Source organism: Chelonoidis abingdonii, chromosome 21 (assembly GCF_003597395.2).
Source record: "Chelonoidis abingdonii isolate Lonesome George chromosome 21, CheloAbing_2.0, whole genome shotgun sequence".
NCBI classification, from domain to species: domain Eukaryota; kingdom Metazoa; phylum Chordata; order Testudines; family Testudinidae; genus Chelonoidis; species Chelonoidis abingdonii.
In genome coordinates this window covers 12,371,189-12,390,672 of record NC_133789.1, presented here as the reverse complement: position 1 = coordinate 12,390,672, position 19,484 = coordinate 12,371,189, and the positions used below count along the sequence as shown (strand labels likewise).

The following is a 19,484-nucleotide window of genomic DNA, read 5'->3' as shown; positions in this document are numbered from 1 at the left end:
TGGCTGAGTGTGACACACGGGAGAACTCGATGGGGTGGAGGGAACAAGCAGAGGGAAGTTCTGCGCTGAAGAAGAGGAAACTGCGAGATCTACTGGGCTGGGAACAGTCTCCCTGGGGAAGGGATGGGAGCCCCATCGCTGGGGCACAAAGAGCTGGATGTGCCCGAGCCCCACAGCATGGGCTGTAGGGGATGATCCTGCCCTGGATAGGGGCACTGGCTGACCCAGCGGGCCCTGTCAGGCTGTGACGTGCACGGTCCCTTCTCCTGACCTTCTGTCTGATGCTCCTTCCCCACAGCCGAGGGGAATCCTGGAGGAGAAGGTGCACATGTCCCTGCTCTGCCAGGAAGGTAGGTTCCCAGCGTCTGTGCGGGGCTCAGTGGGTGTCACTAATGCGGGGAGTCTCTTGGCTGTGGCACATCAGTGATGACTGAGCCGCTGGATGGCCCAGCTAGGGGCACAGGAGCTGCCAGCCCAGACCGGACCAGGGGGCCTCCAGGCCAATGTCCTGCCTGGGACAGGGTCCAGGCCCAGCTGCCCGGGGAAGATGCACCCCCTAGTGGGCAGTTATGGAACTGTCTGCATGGGCCAAAGGCTCGAGCACGTCTGCCTCCTGCTCCCGAGTCTCATTTGGCCCACAGGTGCTGACTCCGTGGGTGCTCCGGGGCTGGAGCACCCACGGGGAAAAACTGCTTCCACCGGCAGCTCCCTGCCCCAGCTCTCCTCTGCTTCGCCTCCACCTCCTCTCCTGAGCCCGCTGCCACCGCTCCACTTCTCCCCGCTCCCAGGCTTGCCGCGAAACAGCCTAGGGGGGAGGAGTGGAAATGCGGCACGCCCAGGGGACGAGGTGGGGCTGGGGATTTGGGGAAGGGGTTGGAATGGGGGCAGGGAATGAGTGGACTTGGGGTGGGGCCGGGGGGGCATGAGCACCCATTGGCGCCAGGTAAACTCAGCCCCTATGACTGGGCCCCTGTTGCACCAGCTCCTCTCCCCTGCAGCCTGGCCTCTGTGTGCACGATGCTCCCTGCAGAGCTCATCTCACCGGCTTTCTGGGGCCAGGAGAGGGACCGAGTCCCACAGGCAAGTCCCCCGCTGAGAACCACCAGCCCCCCGCCCTCAAGGGCACGTGTGTGCCACGGTGGGGGGAGCTTGGGGTTGAGAGAAGGGGTGTGACTGGGCGAGAACTCCGGACAGTGAGGAATGGAGGGATCTGATTGGCCGGAGGCAGGGGCAGGTTCCCAACAGGCCTTTAACGGTGTGTCTTTGCCTTCATGTTACGCAGCCTCTGAAGAAATCTCCTTGCAGCTGCCTGGGAACGTCCTGGCAGGGTCCGAGCGGGCCCAGGTGACTGTCCTGGGTAAGGAATTCCCCTGCCCCAGCCCTGCCAGGGCACGGAGCCCTTCACCAGCCAGCCCATCTGCGGCCCAGCGCTCTGATCAGAGAGGCCAGGGCATCACAGATGGAAAAGACCAATGAGGTCCTGTGGGTGTCTGGGGCCGGGGCAGGACTAGTCCCTGCAGTTTGTGCTCCAGGGCCTCGTCCCCAGTGAGGGGCAGTAGACTCCTGCGGTGATGCCATGAAGCTGTGCCAGGGCATTGGCGTCTTGGCCATTCATCACCATGTATCCGCGTAACCCCACCAGGCCTGAATCGAACTGGGGGCTCTGGGTCCCCATGTGCCAAGGCTCCACTGACGTGGTGTTAGGGACGGGGCAGCTATTGTGCAGCCTGGTAATTCTCTGCTCCCCCGACTCCCTTGGTGCCAGGAGACATAATGGGGATGACTCTGCAGACCACGGACCACCTGCTGGCCGTGCCCAAAGGCAATGGAGAGACGAACATGGTCCAGTTCGCTCACAACATCTACATCCAGCAGTACCTGGAGAAGAGCGGGCAGCTGAGCCTGGAGATCAGAGACAAGGCCAAGGGATTCCTCCAGAGCGGTGAGTGTCCTCCCACCCCTGCGCCCCCTGGGCATGGCGGGGCCATGTGAGGGCCCTGTCCATGCCACCTCTGGGGCCTGGGTTCCAATCCAGCCCCAGATCAGGGTCCTGGCTGGCTCTGGGGGTCAGAAAATTAGATTCTTGGCCTTTCCTCACTGGGGCACCAGTCTCGAGGCCCAGGACATAAGGACTGTTTGACTCAGGGTTCAGGGAATGGGAGAGGAGCCCTTTCCCCTCTAGGGGGTGCTGGTTGGGATCCAGCCCCAGGTCAGGGCGCTGGAGCATTTGGGGGATCAGGGCCCTATTCAGCCTTAATTCCATCCCCCTATTCAAACCGATCCCTGGAATCTCCGAGTCTCAGCGCCGTGGGGAGGGAGGGCTAGTGGGTCCCACGGGGCGCAGGCTGGGGGTGGATTCTAGCCCCTGGGGGTGAGCGGATCCAGGACTCGCTGTCTCTCTCCCGTCTCCACAGGCTACCAGCGTGAGCTGCTCTATAAACACGATGACGGCTCTTACAGCGCCTTTGGGGAGAGAGACGCCACGGGCAACACCTGGTGAGGGGCCGCACGGCACGGGCAAGTCAGGGCTCTGGCTGAGCAGGGCCTACGGGGGCTGCAACCTGACCCCCAGCCCCACTGCTATTCCAGGCCTGCTCCCCACACAGCTCTGTACCTCATACTCACTCCAAATCCCCACTGTTCTCATTCTGGGCTCCCCTGACAGCTCTGCTGTCCCCCACAATGCTTACCCCCAGCCCCATGCACCTCCCTCCTGGCCCGCAGCATCTCCTGCAGAATGTCCCTCTCATGGGGTCTCTCCCCGCCCAGGCTGACGGCCTTCGTTCTCAAGTCCTTTGGCCAGGCCAGGCCCTACATCTCCATTGACGAGAAGCACCTAGAGGACGCCCTAAGGTGGCTGCCGAGCCGCCAGCTGGAGAGCGGCTGCTTCTGCAGTGTGGACAACCTGGAGGTGGGAGGCTGGGGGGATGGGTTGATGGGATGGGGGAGGAGGGGACAAGCTGGGGAAGGGGGTGGGGGCCCCTCATGACAGCTGGTTGTTGTGACCCATTTCGGGTTGGGGAATTTCCCTGGGTTTTTAGCAACGGCTGAATGGCTGGAACAGCCAGGGCAGCGGGTTATTGCACCGAAGGAGGGAGCAGCCCTGGCCCAGCCGCCCGCTGGCTGCCGCACAGCCCAGTCTCCCCGCGGGCACTGAGCAGACCCCACACCCATTGCCTGACACAGAAAGCCTGAGGGGCAGGGCTCCAGCCCAGCCCAGCCCAGCCCTGAAGTCATGTGACTCCCACAACTCCCCATGCATTTCAGTCTGAAGGACTGTTGCGGTGCATCATGGGAGATGTAGTCTGAAGGAGCCCGAGTCCATGGGGGAACAGGGGCACAAGGCTGGAGCAGCTGAATGTTGAACCGGTTCGCAGTGGAAGGTTTTGGTTTAGGTCGCCAACCCAAGAGGCTGCGATTTGGGACCTGCTGCCCCACAGGAGAATGTTGCGTTTTCATTTTCCCAACGGAAATTGAAATGTTTCAGCAAAAGTAATGTTTTCCCGTAGAGTTTTGATTTTGTGGAAACTGCATTGTCTGTCGAGAAATCATTTCAGCAGGAAATTCCCACCCATCTCGAGTCACAGGCCAATTCCTGCCACTGCCCTGGAGTTTGCAGGGAGCCGGGACTCTACAGGAGGGGCGGGGGCTGTACCCGGCCGTTTGGGAGCTAGAAGGAGACAAATCTTAGGCAAAGTCCAGATTCCCTCACGGGGGGCAGCTATTTAATAAGCAGGAACTTGCCCAGTGAAGCCCTCAGCCTCCCAGAAACGGCCCCTGGTCTTCACAGGAAATCTGGCAAATGTCAGTTCAAACCAACTTCCCAGCCTCTGGTTCCAGGAGGGCTCAGGTAGGATTTTATGCTGGGAGTCCAGTGCAGCCATGGCCATGGAGTGGCTACCACCTCTCCTGAACTAGCCTGTGGAACTCACTGCCACTGTGTGGCTTCCTCAGCTGCTACAACTGGGGGTAGCTGCTTGGGACCCAGATGGTCTGACGGGACCCAGACGGGTCTGACGCGACCTAGCAGGAGGCAGGACCCAAATCCAGCCAGTCGGAGCACTGGAGCCGGGTCTTCCCAGGCCCAATGAGTCTGTCCTGGGCAGCGTCTCACGTGGTCCTGGCAATGTGCCCTGCAGCTCGGTCTGAGCCGACTCATGGTGTCTCCATCCCCTCAGGGCAGCATGGTGGACGAGCTCTCTCTCTCGGCTTACATCACGGCGGCACTGCTGGAGCTGGGGCATCCGCTCACGGTGAGGCCAAGCCCGGCTGTCCCAGGGGAGGGGCCGGCAGGATTTGGGGGATCAGGGTGCTGTGGGGGGCAGTGGAGAGGCGGGTTAGTGGGAGGAGGGAAAGTTGAAAGTGGGGGGGGTGGTAACAAGGGAGGGGTCAGGATTCTGTGAGGAGTTGGGCTGGAGTCAGAGTCAGAGGAAGATTCAGCAGCTTGGGGAGGGGCTGGGCTGTTTTGTGTCTAGCGCTTGGTTGAGAGGGTCTAGCGATGCTCGGGAGTTGCGGGGGGTGGGGATGGGTAAGGGAAGATGACGACAGGCTGGTGCGAGGGGGTACTAGGGCCCCATGAGGTGGTTACCGAGGGACACACCCGGGCTCAGGGCATCTCCTCTGGCTGGCTCAGCCTGATGGGGAGTCTGTTTGGTGTCTCTCCCGTCCCAGGTCCGCATGGTGACCAGGGCCCTCCAGTGCCTCCGGGAGTCGAGCAGCAGCAACCTCTACACACAGGCGCTGTTGGCCTACGCCTTTGGGCTGGCGGGGAGCATTGAGCTGCGGGACGCCCTCCTGCAGCGCCTGGCCCAGCACAGCATCAGCGCCGGTACCAGCAGCACCTTGCTCTAGTGCTCCCCTCGCTGCCGGCCTCTGGACTCAGGGCAGGGCCAGCTGCACCCCACAGCCCTGCCCACCCAGGTGCCCCCTGCCCCGGGGCCTCCTCAGCCTGGCAGGAGAGCTGGGTCTCCGTAGCCCAGTCAGTCCGTGGTCTCTGCTGAGGCTGCCAGCGAGGAGCCGACTCGCCAGGCCCTGTCGTGGGGACACTTCTCCCCTCAGAGCTGGAGTGAGGTCATCCCACCATTTCCCAGGGCCCAGCGCATGGAGCGAAGGGGGACGAGGCTGGGTCACTGCCAGCTTGGGGGGATCGGAGCTGAGAACCTAGAGGGGCAAAGCCCCATCTCCCAACTCAGCCCTCTAAAGCGCCTGGGGCCAGAAGTGTGATGGGGTCCAGTGGGCTCAGAGCCGTGGGGCAGGGCCTTGCATAGGCAGCTCCCAAGGGGACGGGCCATAACCGAGCCCTGGGGAAATGCTGCAGGATCCCAGCCCCCATCCTGTGTTGGGGACATCCCAGCTGGGGAGTCCCTGCCCGAGGCTTCTCGGCTTGGGCCGGCTAATACTGGGAGGGGAACAGGCAGCACTGGGCTGGCGGCTGGCTAGGCCCTGCTATCTCTGAGAGAGGGGGTTGTACAGGGAAGTAGGTCTCTGGGTGCCCCCCATGGATCCCTAGGAGGTGCCCCTCCCCCAGCTACAGTTTCCAGTGTGGAAAAATTGGAGAGTCCAAGTGAAGGGCAACAAAACTGTTTAGGGGGCTGGAGCACATGACTTATGAGGAGAGGCTGAGGGAACTGCGATTGTTTAGTCTGCAGAAGAGAAGAATGAGGGGGGATTTGATAGCTGCTTTCAACTACCTGAAAGGGGGTTCCAAAGAGGATGGATCTGGACTGTTCTCAGTGGTGGCAGATGACAGAACAACGAGCAATGGTCTCAGGTTGCAGTGGAGGAGGTTTAGGTTCGATATTAGGAAAAAAATTTTCACTCAGAGAGTGGTGAAGCACTGGAATGGGTTACCTAGGGAGGTGGTGGAATTTCCGTCCTGAGAGGTTTTTAAGGTCAGGCTTGACAAAGCCCTGGTTGGGATGATTTAGTTGGGGTTGGTCCTGCCTTCAGCAGGGGGTTGGACGAGATGACCTCCTGAGGTCCCTTCCAACCCTGATATTCTGTGATTCTATGATTTCCCCAGCCTTTCCCTGCACCGATGCCCTTGGGTTTGTGGCACTCCCTGCCCAGCCCCGGTGTGAGCGATGCAGCCTGGGACCAGCTCCACATAGGATGGGAGGTCCCATGGGAGGCCTGAGGCCCACTGGGAGTGCGGCTGGGGATGCAGGAGGTGATGCTGCCCGACATTGGTGCTGAGCTCAAGGAGCCCTCGGCATGATGCCAGGGGGCACTAGGAGTCCCAGGTTGGGCCCCTCACACTCCTCATGAACACTCCCCAGTGATCTCTGTGCATCTCCTCGGCCCCATTCGAGCTCAGACTGAGCTGTACTGGGAGCTGAGGCCTGGCGCGCTCAGGCCCTGGGGAGACGTCCCCCCACAGAGAGGAGCCACCTGCGTGGTCCGGGCGGCTCTGTCCTGTCTTAGCTCGGGTGAAAAGTCCCTTCTCTCCGAGCCCCAGCGCAGGGGCTGGAGCTGGTCTGTGCCTGCAAATTGTGTGTGTCACGTCCTGCTTCTCCCCAAGCCAGGTAAGAAGTGCTGGGAGCAGCATGTGGCTCCTGCCCCAGGGAGGGGAGAGGTGTGGGCTCTGCTGCAGGAGGAACCGAGGGGCCACCAGGCGCTGGAGTGAAACAGCCCTCGAGTTACAGGAGCTGTCTCCGAGGTCACAAAGACCCCGTGGAGGGGGTTGTTTCCCAGATATCAGCACCATCCCTGCCCTTCACCTAGGTCATGCTCCCCTCCTGACCCAGCCCTGGGGGGCCTCGCACTCCCTCAAGGGCTCTCTGCCCCCTCTAGTAGTGGAGGCACGAGGCGTAAGCAGACTAAGCAATTGCTTAGGGCTCCAAGCAGCTCATGGGGCCTCCAGTTTGGTATTACCCCCCAAACCCGGTCATCTAATGTAAGTGGCCTGTTTACCAGGGTGTCGGTTTGGGGGGGGAAGTGGGGGTTGGGACTGTGATGGGTTGGACCCTTCTTCTGGGATACCATCTGATGTACTGGGATTTCACTGAGCCTCTCCTGCTCTGCCAGCCTGGGTTCCCTCTCCGTGTGTTGCTGAATTAGGCTCTCCAGCCTCTTGCAGCACACACACAGGTAGGGCCACTGCTGCAGCCACAGACTGAAGTCAGCTCTGTGTGAGAGGACTCCCCCAGCACTCACGTGCACACCGCCTTTGGGAGATAAACCCAGAATAATACTGTCTTGAGCCGTAGAGAAAAATCTGCACAGCACAAGCTCGTAAAAATCCGCCCTCTTCCTCAACGTGATGAGAGATGTGCCTGACTTCCTGTCCCCTCTCCCCCAGTTAGAAAGTGTACAAACTGCGTTAGATTATAAACAAGAAATAAGTTTATTAACTACAAAAAGATGAATTGAAGAGAATATAAGGAGAACAGCTAGAACAAAGCAGATTACTGAGCAAATAAAACAAAGTACGCAAGCTAAGCTCAATATACTTAAGAAACAGGTTACAAAAAAGTCCCAGGTAATGTTTAGTAACAGGTAACAAGACCACCTGCCCTACAGTGTCACAGTTGCAGCCCTGGACGCTTCCCAGGAGGGAGAGAGATTAGTATCCTCATGGTCTTGTTGTTTCTTCCTGAGGGCCCATCAAATCTGATGGCCTGTCCTAGTGGGTGTCTTCCCAAAACACACCCACTTGTAATGGTTACATAGTCCGTATACCTAACTGTAGATACAGAGATGATACGTGCATACGAATTGGATAATCACATTCAGTAAATCAGAACCTTTCCAATGATAGCTCACATGAGCCATCTTGCGTCACGTGTATCTCAGTGATGTCATATTCATCTCATAAGCATATTTTCATAAAGAATACGAGTGCAGCGTCACAGGACTAGTTCTTGGTTTGTGTATATAATGCAGCTAATATTTGTAATGGGCTGGTGCGGGAGTGGGAGGAATATTCCTGTTAGGACCCCCTTGGGTTAGCACCACCTTTGCCCCCGAGTGGCTGCACCACATAGGTTTAGGGGTCGCTTGCAGCCAGTGAGCCACCTGGGCTCAGCTTGTAGCTCGGGCAGCAGAGGCTCAGGGGTTTCGAGTCAGAGGTCCAGGGTTCAGTCCCTGCTGATGACCCACCCAGGGGTGTCGTGTTACACTTGTGTAGCCCTGCTGTGTGCTGTGAATCAGCTGCTGTGTCCTGCCCCAGAGGTAGCTGCATTCAGTGAGGAGCAGGCATTCCTCCAGCCTGGGAAGCCCCTGGAGCCCCTTTGGAAAGCAAACAGGTGACTCGCTGTGTTGTAACTACAGCTGTGGGGCTGCCCTTCCCTTGGCCCCTCTCCTAGGTGGACAGCTGTACTGGCAGGGGAAGCCCAGCCCCGACAGGAATGAGGCCCCATCGGCGGAGGCAATGACGGCTTACGTGCTCCTGGCCTATCTCTCCCTGCCCAGTGTGTCTGCTGCCGACATGGTGACCGCCACCCGGATCGTCCGCTGGCTCAGCAAGCAGCAGAATCTCTACGTGGGTTTCGACTCCACGCAGGTAACACCCCTGCCCTTGGGCAAACCAGCGATGGGGGCCTGATGGAGGAAGGGGCTGTGATGACCTGGGAATGTTCTTAGTGTTCTTTGAATGCCAAGTGGGGAGTGTTCGATGGGAAGGCTGCAGGGGAGTTTTGCTGGGACTGGCTGCATTGGGGATGGGAGACTGTCCTTGAGGGAGGCTACCTGAGCATCTAACATAAGAACCCAGGAGGAGGGTTAGAGGACAGGGAACAACCTCTGCCCAGGAAACTGGACAAAGGGTTGGGGAGGATCTGGGGGGAGGCTGAATGAGAGGCTGGAGGGAGTTTCAGTTAGGAGCTGGCTGGGAAAATGGAGGGCGGCCCAGATGGGGCTCTGACCTCCCAACAGGGCTCTGGCCTCCCTGAGGCCCCCCAAGAGGGACCTAACTGAGGGGTCCTGTTGTGTGTACTGGCAAGACCTGTCTTGGACTGTGTTCCTGTCATCTAAATAAACCTGTTTTCTGGCTGGCTGAGAGTCATGGTGAATGTCAGGAAGCTGGGTGTGCTGGGCCTTATCTCCCCCTACACTCTGTGACTGTGGCCAGGAGTCCCCCAAGAGCTGCATCTCCACATCTGAGCCGGTGCCCTTCCTGGGAGAGGGAGTCCTGGATGCAGAGCCCCCTGCCCTCAGGGGCTGGGAGCTGGGGTCCCGGTGTCAGCGCCCCAGGGAGTCCCAATACTGCTGCAGTGAGTCTGAGCCAGGTTCCTCTCCCCAGAGCGTGACAGCAACTCAGTGACTCTCCTCCCCAGGACACGGTGGTGGCCCTGCAAGCCTTGGCCAAATATGCAGCCCTGACGAACAGCACGAGCGGAGCTGTGTCAGTGACAGTGAGCTCCAAGGCCGGGGACCGGCAGCAATTTCACATGGACAACGCCAACCGGCTGGTGCTGCAGCAAGCGGCCCTGCAGGAGATCCCCGGGCAGTACACGGTGCGGGCCAGCGGCAAGGGCTGTGTCTTTGTGCAGGTGAGTGCAGGAGCCCCTGGGGCCCAGCCGGCCCAGCGGTGACTGGCTGTGCCCTTGCCCTGCCCCACGGCGCCTGGTTCTGGGCCCAGGCTCTGATCTGCGGTGGCGGAGGCAGCAGGCTCTGCCCCAACCCTCTTGCTTGTCTCCCAGCTGACTCTGCGCTACAACGTGCCGCCCCCAAAGAGCGCTGCGACCTTTGACCTGCGGGTGGAGACTGAGCCGAAGGAGTGCACCGAGAGCGCCAGATCCCGCTTCAGCCTCGTGCTGCACGCCCGGTACGAGCCCCAGCCCTCTCTGGGTCCGAGTGCCCGGGGGCAGGGGCAGGCCCCAGGCAACAGGAAATGGCCAGGGCAGAGCCGCCCCACTGCAGGAATCGATCGCTGGGGGAGCCATCCCCCCGCAGGGCAGAGGCAGGGGCCCCTTGGAATATGCCAGGGGCTAAAGGGCTGGTCCCGAGGCTGATCTAATGGACAGTCGGCTCCCAAGGAGCTCCTGGGGCCGGGCCCCTTGCTGGGGAGCTCAGGGCTGGCCGGAGGCTAGCAGGGCTCACAGCCCAGAGCAGGCAAAAGTATTAGAGACACCTGCAGAGCGAGAAGATGGGAGGCCTCCCCCTCCCCCTCCCTCTCCACCCCCCCGGGGTCTGTATCCAGGGCAAACCCTGACCTCAGCACATGGCTCCTGTTGCAGGTACAGCGGGGAGCGCCCAGCCACCAACATGACCATCATCAAGGCCAAGCTGCCGTCCGGCTACACCCCCGTCCAGGGCTCCCTGCGGCAGGTGAGCTTCCCAGGGAGGAGAACAGGCCGGGCCCGTCACAGCATGAAACCAGGGGCTGATCCATAGGGGAGAGCCCAGACCCCCAAGAGAGCACAGATTGCAGCTCTGACCCTCTGGGGGAGCTCCCCCTGCAGAGCCCTGTCCCCTGCCATTGGGGCACTGTGCAGCCCTGGGTCTCCCATCCAGTCACTGAGCAGGTCGTGACGCTGTTTAGCTCCCCTACAACACAACGCCCATGTCTAGACTCCTGCCCCTCCCCCAGCAGACATCCAGCGCTCAGGTGTGACTGGCATGGGGGGTGGCAGCCAGGCCCCTCGGCCACTGGGGCATTTGGTGCCCCATGTCCCAGCCCCCAGCAGAGCGGTGACTCCGGCACCAGTCCCTCCCTTCCTTGCTCAGCCGTTTCCTCCCTCTGCTCCTAGCTGGAGAAGCAGCCTTTGGTGAAGAGGCTGGAGGTGCAGAACGACCAGGTGACGCTCTATCTGGACCAGGTGAGTGCGGGTGGCTTAGGGCTCCTGGGGCCTGGTGTGAACGGGGAGGGCATGTCCTGCCCTGGCTCCACCCCCATTCCAGCTGCTCTCGTGGGCTCTGTGTCACACGCACGGCGAGGGGTCACTGAAATCTCCCCTGATTCCAAGTGTAACCCTTCTGCCCCTCTGAGTTGGTGGCAACAAGGGCCGGGTTCAGTATCCAGGGGTTCCCTTTAAATAACACAATGCAAAACCAGCTTGAGCCCCCACCCAGTGACCTGGGACAATTACATACCACCCCCGGGCGCCTCTAGGAGGCAATACTTCCCCTCTTGCAAGCAGGGAGTCTGATTGTAGCAAAATCTTTTTAATAAAGGAGGGAAACAATGTGGCATCATATTGAGGAAACACCACAAACAGGATTCATAACATAAACCATGAGCAAAAGACCCACCAAGTTTGTTTGGCAATGTCCTTTTCTCCTTAGGGTCTTAAGTCCAATCACCCCAAAGTCCAACAACCCAAAAGTCTCTGTCCCTGGTCAGTGCCGCCCCAGAGTTCAAAAGTTTATCTGCAGAGTTTTACTCCCCCCACCCCCCCCCGGGTGGAAATGGGGTGGGGCACACAGGGTGTTAATGGGCACCTTACGCGGTCTGAGGCCAACTGCCCCGCCTCTCATTGGGGTTCTGCTGCAGCCTTCACCATGGATGGCTCCACTCCACCAATCACCTGTGAGCCACTCTAGCCATCCTTGCAAACCGCTCCGCTTGCTCCCTGTTCTGGTCCAACCGTCCTGCAAATTGCTGTGCTCTGCCAGCTGCTTAGCAGTATATCATCAGGCTCCCCCACTAGTTAACACAGCATTCAGCTCAGTAAGTTTAGCTCTTTTAGTGATTTCAGCTTGTAGTAGGGGACTTCCAGTGCTGCTGCACCATTGACCCAAAGTGAATTCAGCTCAGCAGCTTCTAGCTAGATTTCTAATAAAATCAAATTAGCTCTGCTATTCAACAATGGAGAGAAGAGAAGGTACAGTTGGTGTTCCAGGCTCTCAAAAAGAGCCCATACCATCAAATACACATACCAGTCCCCAGCCTCTCTCAATTCACTGGTTTTTGGAACCCATGTTCCTTGCCTAGCGAGTGCTAGTTAGTTGATGGTGAGACCCTCTGTCATAAAACCAGTTCATAGTCTTGAGCCGGGGGAACGGTGGGAAGGCATAAAGGTGTTGGCCCTTCCACGGCATGAGGACAGCGTCCGAGATCGGTCCCGGAGAGAGACCTTGGGAGGAGCAGAACCTCGGACATTTTGTGTTCTCGTGGTAAGCGAACAGGCCCGTATGTGGGAAAAATCCCCACTTCTGGCAACAGAATGCATCACATCAGGCAGGGTGAGCATTCATGAGACAGGAAAGACCTGCTGCGTCAAAGCACCAAGGAGAAAGGATGCTACCAGATTTATCGAGTGGGCTATGCAAAAGTCCCAGAGATGGATGGACTCCTGACAAAAGGAGGAGGACCATGTCCCCCCCAGGTTGTTTATGTAGTACATGGCCGTTGTGCTGGCTGTAAACACTGAGACGCTACGGCCTCGCAGGCAGGTGTGCTGGAACCACTGGCACACCAGGCAGACTGCTCCCATTTTGGACATTGATGTGGAACGCCAGCTTCTGAGAAGACCAAAGGTCTTAGCTCGAAGGCTATGAGTGAGCACCTGAGCCGAGAGATGACGTATCCGTCGTCAGGGACAGTGAGGGCTGGGGCGGATAGAGCGGCATCCCATGCCCACACCAGGGAGGAGTTAGCCACATTCTAGGGAGCCTAGGGTGCTCGAGGAATGGTGACTATCGTGACCATTGGGCCCCTGCCGGGCGGTACGCCGATTTGAGCCAAACTTGGAGAAGACAGAGGCAGAGCTTAGCGTGTTTGGTTAACAAACTAGCAGGCAGCCATGGAACCCGGGTGACCCAGACAAGTGCGAGCCAAGGTCGTTGGGAAAGTTTGCAGACCTCAGATAATCGGTGCATCGCCTGAACCGTAGCTGTGGTAAGCAGGATCCGCTAGCTCGGAGTCCAGGATAGCCCTAGGAAGTCTAACCTCTGCGTGGGAACCAGAGTGGATGTTTCCATATGATCATCAGGCCTAGACATGTGAATAGGTCCCTGACAATGCCCACACGCTGAGTGACTTGTGTCTTGGAGTCTCCTCAGATAAGCCAATCGTCAGATGCGGAAAAGCACATCCACGTCGGCGGAGGTGGTGGCGAATACAGCCACACACTTGGTAATGCTGCGGGCTGTAGAAAGGCCAAACAGCAGGACCGTAAACTGGAAGTACCATGGTTGGCTAGAAAGTGAGATATCTCCTGTGCAGAGGGGAGATGGCAATGTGAAAGTACGCGTCCTTCATATCGAGGCGGCATACCAGTTCCAGGATCTAAGGACAGGATAATGGTTCCCAGGGATACCATGTGGAACTTCAACCTTATCATAAACTGGTTAGTCCTCGTAGGTCAGGATAGGACTGCGACCTCCATACATGTCGGGGATACGGAATAAGGGAAGTAATTGCCCCTTTGTCCATCGGCGTCTGCACCTCTTGTAAGAGGAATTGCGCCCAAGAGGAGTCCCTGAAGAGGGACAAGGTTGGAACAAATTGGAGGTGGTACCATACTCCACCATGTGTAGTGAACAGCGGACTGAAGTTAACTGGCACCACACCAAGGAAGTAGGAGTGGGATCCCGCTTGTAACCAGTACGCCGCCCTCGGGCGCACCTTCGAAAGTTCGTCTTTGGTCCCCGGTCGTGATGGCAAGGGGCCTCGATCTTGGCCTTCTAGGGGTCCTGACGGTCGTCGTGACCACCTTAGCCTGCTGTCTGCCAAAGTCCTATCTGTGGCTAGGCACAGAGTGTGGCCGTGTGGCTGGGACGGAAAGGCCTGCAGTAGGTCGTCGGTGTACGCACGCCCAGAGAGAGCGCATTAGGCCCTGTTGCCCTTCAGGCTTTGCAGCCTGGGGTTGATTTCACCGCAAAGAGGCCTTTACCAACAAATGGTAAGTCGTGACAGGCCGAGGTTTGAAACCTGAAGCCAGGAGATGCTCCTCGTGGTAACGAGGTCTGGAGAGAAGCTCTGGCCGCCTTTTCCCTTCCTCCAAGAGGGCAGTGAACTCTTGGCGGGAACATGATGAGAAGCTCCATAACTTTATTCCACGTTATTCAGGACCGTATATCATGTTATGATTATAGGGTTAAGCAGGCTTATTGATTTGCCACGCAGGGCTATAAGGCCTTGCAGAATACACCTTGCGGCTGAGTAGGGTCATTCGCCTAGCCCCCTTCGATGTCGGGGCTGGTGCCTGTTGGCCAGCCGTTCCCTTTTCTCAACCACTGAATGACTGTGAGCAGGAGGAGGATGGACAGACAAGTAGTCATACCTCCATAGACTATCGGCATTTGCCTGGATGGTCTGAATAAACAGGTCGGCCCTCTAGTGGGGCAACCGGCGATAGAATGTCACTACCGGGTCCCTACCTCCAGGACCTCCTGCCCTGGAGGGCCGCATTGAGTGCTACCTTCCATAGGAGGTCCTGATGGCTCTCAGGTTGTTGGTAGGCCAACTGAATCACGGTCCTGAGCATAAGAGCTGTCCGCATGGGAAGACACTGATGCATGTCCGGATGGCCATGGGAGCAGAGTCTGACTCTACCAGACCTTGCCCAACTCGGCACCTGGGACCGGTACCGGAAGGCGCACTGGTACCTGGAACGAGATCCGGACCTGAGACCAGAGCGGTGCCGGAGGTCGAACGAGATCTCGAGGTTGGGAGCGGCTGCGGAAGCCATAGTGCCTGTAGCAGTGCTGGGAGCCAGAACGGTGCTGAGATTATCGGTCGGTGAACGGGACACCGACCTGTGCGGCGAGTGTGACCGGTGCCAGGAGAACAGCATCGGGACTGTAAGAAGCATCGGGAGTGCGAGCGTGACGGGACTTGAGCATCTGTGGGACCGTGATCTGAACGGTGCCGCTCTGCTGCGCTGACAGAAGATGGTCCTATCAAGGTGGCTTGCCAAGAGACTGTATTACCCGCACCGGCAGTGCCGGGGGTTCAGGCAGAAACAACTCTGTCATGGCAATGGATCCCTTGCCGTTGAAATGTTTCCGCGTGGAGGGAACAGTAAGCTCGACCACAGTATGTACCGGGGAGCTGTCAGGCACCGATTCGACCGGCCCTTGTGGACCGGGATTGACGGTGCTGACGTCGCCAGTGCCTCAGCAGGTGTCGGTGCCGGGTGCATCCGACTTAGACAGGCTCTCTATGCTCGGTGCTGTTCGCACGGGAAGAAGAGGAGCAGGGAGCTCGCCACGGCTGTGTGCCGGGAGCAGTCAGGCACTGGATTCGACGGCCCTTGTGGACCGGGATTGACAGTGCCGACGTTGTCGGTGCCGCCGGCAGGTTCGGTGCCGGGCGATCCGACTTAGATGAGCTCTCTGGCTGTGGTGCCATTGGCACGAAGCAGCAGGACAGGAGCTCAACCACGGCACGTGCTGGGGAGCGGCCAGGCTCTGGATTCGACGGCCCTTGCGGGACTGGGATCGACGGTGCTGGCGTTGTCGGTGCTGCGGCAAATGTCAGTGCCAGGTGATCTGACTTAGACGAGCTCACTGGCTGCGGTGCAGTTGCACGGAGGCAGCAGGAGCAGGAAGCTCAACACGGCGCATGCCGGGGAGCAGGCAGGCACTGGATTCAATGGCCCGGTGGGACCGGAATCAAAAACAGTGCCAGTGTCCTCAGTGCCTCTGCAGGTGTTGGTGCCAGGCGATCTGACTGAAATGAGCTCTCTGGCTGCGGTGCATTGGCACAGAAGCAGCAGGAGCAGGGAGCTCAACCACGCGTGTGCCGGGGAGCTGTCGGGCACTGCAGGAGGAGTCGTGGGCTTCCTCAACCTCAGAGAGAGGGACCGGTGCCGAGTCGGCTTCGCGTGCCGGTAATGGCCGGTGCTGGTGGCTCCGGTGCCGAGGAGCGCTTCTGTCCGCCGAGTAGCCAGCGCTCGGTGCAGAAGGTGGAGGGGAAATGAAAGTGCCGCTCCGTTTTGTTCTCGGCTTAAATGCCTTGCAAATTGGCACTTAGCTGTGAAATGCAGTCCCCGAGGCACCGTAAACAGGAGTCGTGTGGATCTCCTGTCAGCAACGGCCTGAGGTCGGCCAAGCACAGTCTAAGAACCGATGAGCTGGGCATGGGCTCCGGCACTGGTTGCGGGGAAGGGCTACTCCCGAACTCCGCTAACTATTATAAACTAACTATGCTATTAAAGAAAAAACGCGTATAAAAGATTATATACTATATACACAAGAAGTACGAGTACTAGGGAAGCGGAGGTCAGCTAAGCTGTGCTCCCTGTTCCAACGACCGACACGGTGGTAAGAAGGAACTGAAGGGTGGCTGGGTCGGCAGGGGTATATATCCGGCACCGTAGCGGCGCCACTCCAGGGGGCGCCCTGCCGACCCACTGAGTGTTGCTAGTGTAAAAATCTTCCGACGAACGTGCACGCGGCTCGCGCACACCTACTTGAATGGATATGAGCAACACATCTCGAAGAACAACAGTTACAAAGTGAGTAAGTATCAGAGGGGTAGCCGTGTTAGTCTGGATCTGTAAAAGCAGCAGAGAATCCTGTGGCACCTTATAGACTAACAGACATTTTGGAGCGTGTGGGTGAGTATTCACCCACGAAAGCTCACGCTCCAAAATGTCTGTTAGTCTATAAGGTGCCACAGGATTCTCTGCTGCTTTTAAAGGTGAGTAACCGTGTTTTCATAGTCCCTCATTCACATAATCAGGGTAACAACACTTTATTCCTCCTGCCCCAATAACAGAGAAATCGGGGATCCCGCAGCTATCAAAGTGACCATTTTAGATTGTTGTGGGCTAGGTGGGGTGGGTGTGCCTGTGCAAACAAGATCAGCCCCTGAAATTCTTTTCCACGCTCGCCATAATTCACCACCAGATGTCAGGGTAGAGCTCATCCTGACTCTGCTTACACAAGTGACCCATTTCCATAAAGGACGGGGAGATGGGACCAGACTCAGCCAAACCCCTGGGAGGGCTGTGAACGGAGCAACAGGGAGCTCTGGGCTGGGGAGACTGGAGCTGGGCCCTGAATGTGATGAAAGGGGGTCACATTTTGCAAGGGGGTGGAACAGGGATTCGAGGGGAGCATTTTCTCACTGCTCCAGGCTGCAGGGGCAGAGGGAAGCGGCTGGGCCAGGCCAAGCCCCAGGGAGGAGGGGGTTTGAAGTGCCAGTGGAGACGTTCAACCCATGCGCTCACTCTGTCACTCTCTTGGTAGCTGACAAAGGAGGCGGCGAGTTTCACCTTCTCCCTGGAGCAGGATTTCCCTGTGAAGAATCTCAGAGCAGCCCCAGTGAGACTGTACGATTATTACGAGACTGGTGAGTCCCGTCCAGGACCTGCCACCTTTACAGCTTTTCTCCTGGGCTCTGTGGCACAACCAGTGCCTGGTTTAGGGTGGTGCCATTGCAATCCCCCTGCTCCCTGTGACCTGTGTCCATGGCTGATCTCGGCCCCCTGCTCGGGCCTGGGCGCAGCTCTTGGGCAGAGGGTGGCAGCCGACCACTGTAGGCCTGCAGAGGTCAAGCTGGAGACACCTGCTGGAAGCGTGTTCCCGGGTTCGATCTGTGGGGTCGCTCACCGTGAGGGACACAGGAGCTGTGTGTTCGTCGAGCTAGTGGGGACAGTGCAGCTGGTGTAACTGGGGCCATCCCAGTAGGAGCAGGCAAGTCACGCCCCTTCAGGGCCCCCCACATTTCCCCTGCCATCCAGCTCCTCAGATGCCCCCAGAATCCTTGGTGCTGGGCCACGAGGTGGCAGGATGGTTTCCATGAGCATTTTGAGGGGTGACTCAGTGGTGATTTCTCGGCCTGTTTGACTTACTCGGGGATGGGAGAGAGCGCACAGCCCCACTCAGACAGCTGGGGGCGACCTCCCACTCCCTTCTAGGACTCAGACCTACAGCAGGGATCCCCGGGGGCTGGGGGAACAGACTCTGTGTATGTGAGATTGTGGGAGGGGTTATCATCCCCCCACTGGGTCTCTGCTCCATTCCTTACATCCCTTGCTGTTGCAGGTGAACACACAGAGGCTGAGTACAGCGCCCCCTGCAGCTCAGGTAGGTGTGATGCACCCACACACAACTCCAGTCCCTACAACTTTATGGGTGGGGGAGTCCATGGGCTGGAGAGGTTTGTGTGTGTTGAAGACGACAAAGGAGAGGGAGATGGGAGCGTGGAACCCACGAGGACCATGTGCGTGTGGGGGTGAGAGAGATCTTGCGGGAAGGATCTATGTGGGGCACAAGGGAATCTGTCATGAGGGCAGGGGGTGACTGAGGGGAAAGTCTTATTGTGGGTTTAGAGAGTTCTGGGGGGCCATGTCCACAGGTGTGTGGGGGGTGATTTTGATCATGTCTCAGGGGATGTTTGTGTTTGTTTAAAGCACCTGATGTCGATACAATGGAAAATTCCTGCTGAAGCCCCCACCGATGCTGGTCAGCCCCCTCCCCTCCCCTCCCATCCCAAGAGCGCCACGCCAGCAGCCAGACACCCCAGGATCAGGGGCAGAGGGGGTATGGATACGCCTCGTCTCAGCTGCTGCTTCTGGGACCCTCTGCCCTATTCCCTGCCCCTGGGCTGGAAGGAAGCTGCAGCTCCACGATCGAGACACGGACTCTTAGCGCCTTCTTCAGCCAACGCCTCCCAGCTCACTCTGGAAACATCCCAACTGCTCCTGTGACAAGTCACCACAGAAATGAGGGGGATGGAGGGAGATTAGTGCAAAAACGAACGGACACTTTGGGCAGGGTCAGTTCCCTGGATGCCCCTGCAGGCAGCTCTCCTCCCTGCAGACAGCTCCCCCCGCTGGGTCAGTGTCAGGGACCAGCCCACCTAGGACCAGCTGCTGGCCTGCTCCCTAACTGCACTGCTAGCCTAGATTGGAATGGACAAAGCACCCATGGCCCCTGCCTGGCTCATCCTCTACAGCCTGGTCACATCCATTGTGTCAGCAGCACCTGGTGACCGTTCCCTCCTTTGCCCCCCCTGCAGTAGCTTTTGCAACCCTTTTCCTTTCACCCATGTAGCGAGTTAGTAGTTCTCAGCCTCAGCTGTTTGGTCCCAAAGAGCAACCCTTGCAGTCCCATCCCCCCCATCCTGGATTATACATCACGCTACGGAAGTATTCACTCCGTTTGTCTCTAGCCCCACCGAGGGGCTTTCGGAAGCTGTGGTTCATGCCAATTCACCTTTTCTGAGAGGATCCAGAAGCGAGGAGAATCCCGGAGAGAGTAAGACCAGAAATTCCAGGCCAACATACCAACACGTGGCCAGATTTCTCAGCGGTCAGCATGCCAGGTGCAGGTTCTGGGGCCTCCCCCAGCCAGGTAGGAAGGCAAGGGGGTGGAGTCCAGGAGTTTGGAGGTAAAGGGGATGTCAGGTCCTGGCTTGTCCCCAACCCATGGAGGAGCCACTGCCACGCCCAGCATCTTTTTTCAGGCCATTTTATTTCCCAAACATGAGGAAAACCAACAAAACAAATCCTCAGCCCGCGCTCAGGGATTTCCTCCCTTCCCTCTCAGTCCCTCCTGTTTCAGGGCCTTTGGCAGGATTCATCTGTGCTCCTCTGACAGAGCATCAGCTCCCAGAGTGTTTCCCCCAGCACGTTCCCACTGCCTCC

The 19,484-nt window shown here is 58.4% G+C and overlaps 1 protein-coding gene across 1 annotated transcript in view; it reads left to right on the top strand.

Moving 5' to 3' along the window:
• LOC116827586 (alpha-2-macroglobulin-like protein 1) overlaps positions 1–18,283 on the top strand; it is a 92,542-nt gene extending 74,259 nt beyond the window's left edge. The window contains exons 23-37 of the mRNA XM_075059818.1: positions 299–350; positions 1,283–1,357; positions 1,766–1,942; positions 2,415–2,496; positions 2,770–2,896; positions 4,140–4,253; positions 4,672–4,828; positions 8,307–8,503; positions 9,276–9,491; positions 9,642–9,766; positions 10,179–10,269; positions 10,692–10,760; positions 17,083–17,185; positions 17,881–17,922; positions 18,249–18,283. Coding sequence (XP_074915919.1) covers positions 299–350; positions 1,283–1,357; positions 1,766–1,942; positions 2,415–2,496; positions 2,770–2,896; positions 4,140–4,253; positions 4,672–4,828; positions 8,307–8,503; positions 9,276–9,491; positions 9,642–9,766; positions 10,179–10,269; positions 10,692–10,760; positions 17,083–17,185; positions 17,881–17,922; positions 18,249–18,283 — 1,662 coding nt within the window. The remainder of the gene's footprint in view (positions 1–298; positions 351–1,282; positions 1,358–1,765; positions 1,943–2,414; positions 2,497–2,769; positions 2,897–4,139; positions 4,254–4,671; positions 4,829–8,306; positions 8,504–9,275; positions 9,492–9,641; positions 9,767–10,178; positions 10,270–10,691; positions 10,761–17,082; positions 17,186–17,880; positions 17,923–18,248) is intronic.
• Positions 18,284–19,484: the final 1,201 nt, after the last annotated feature.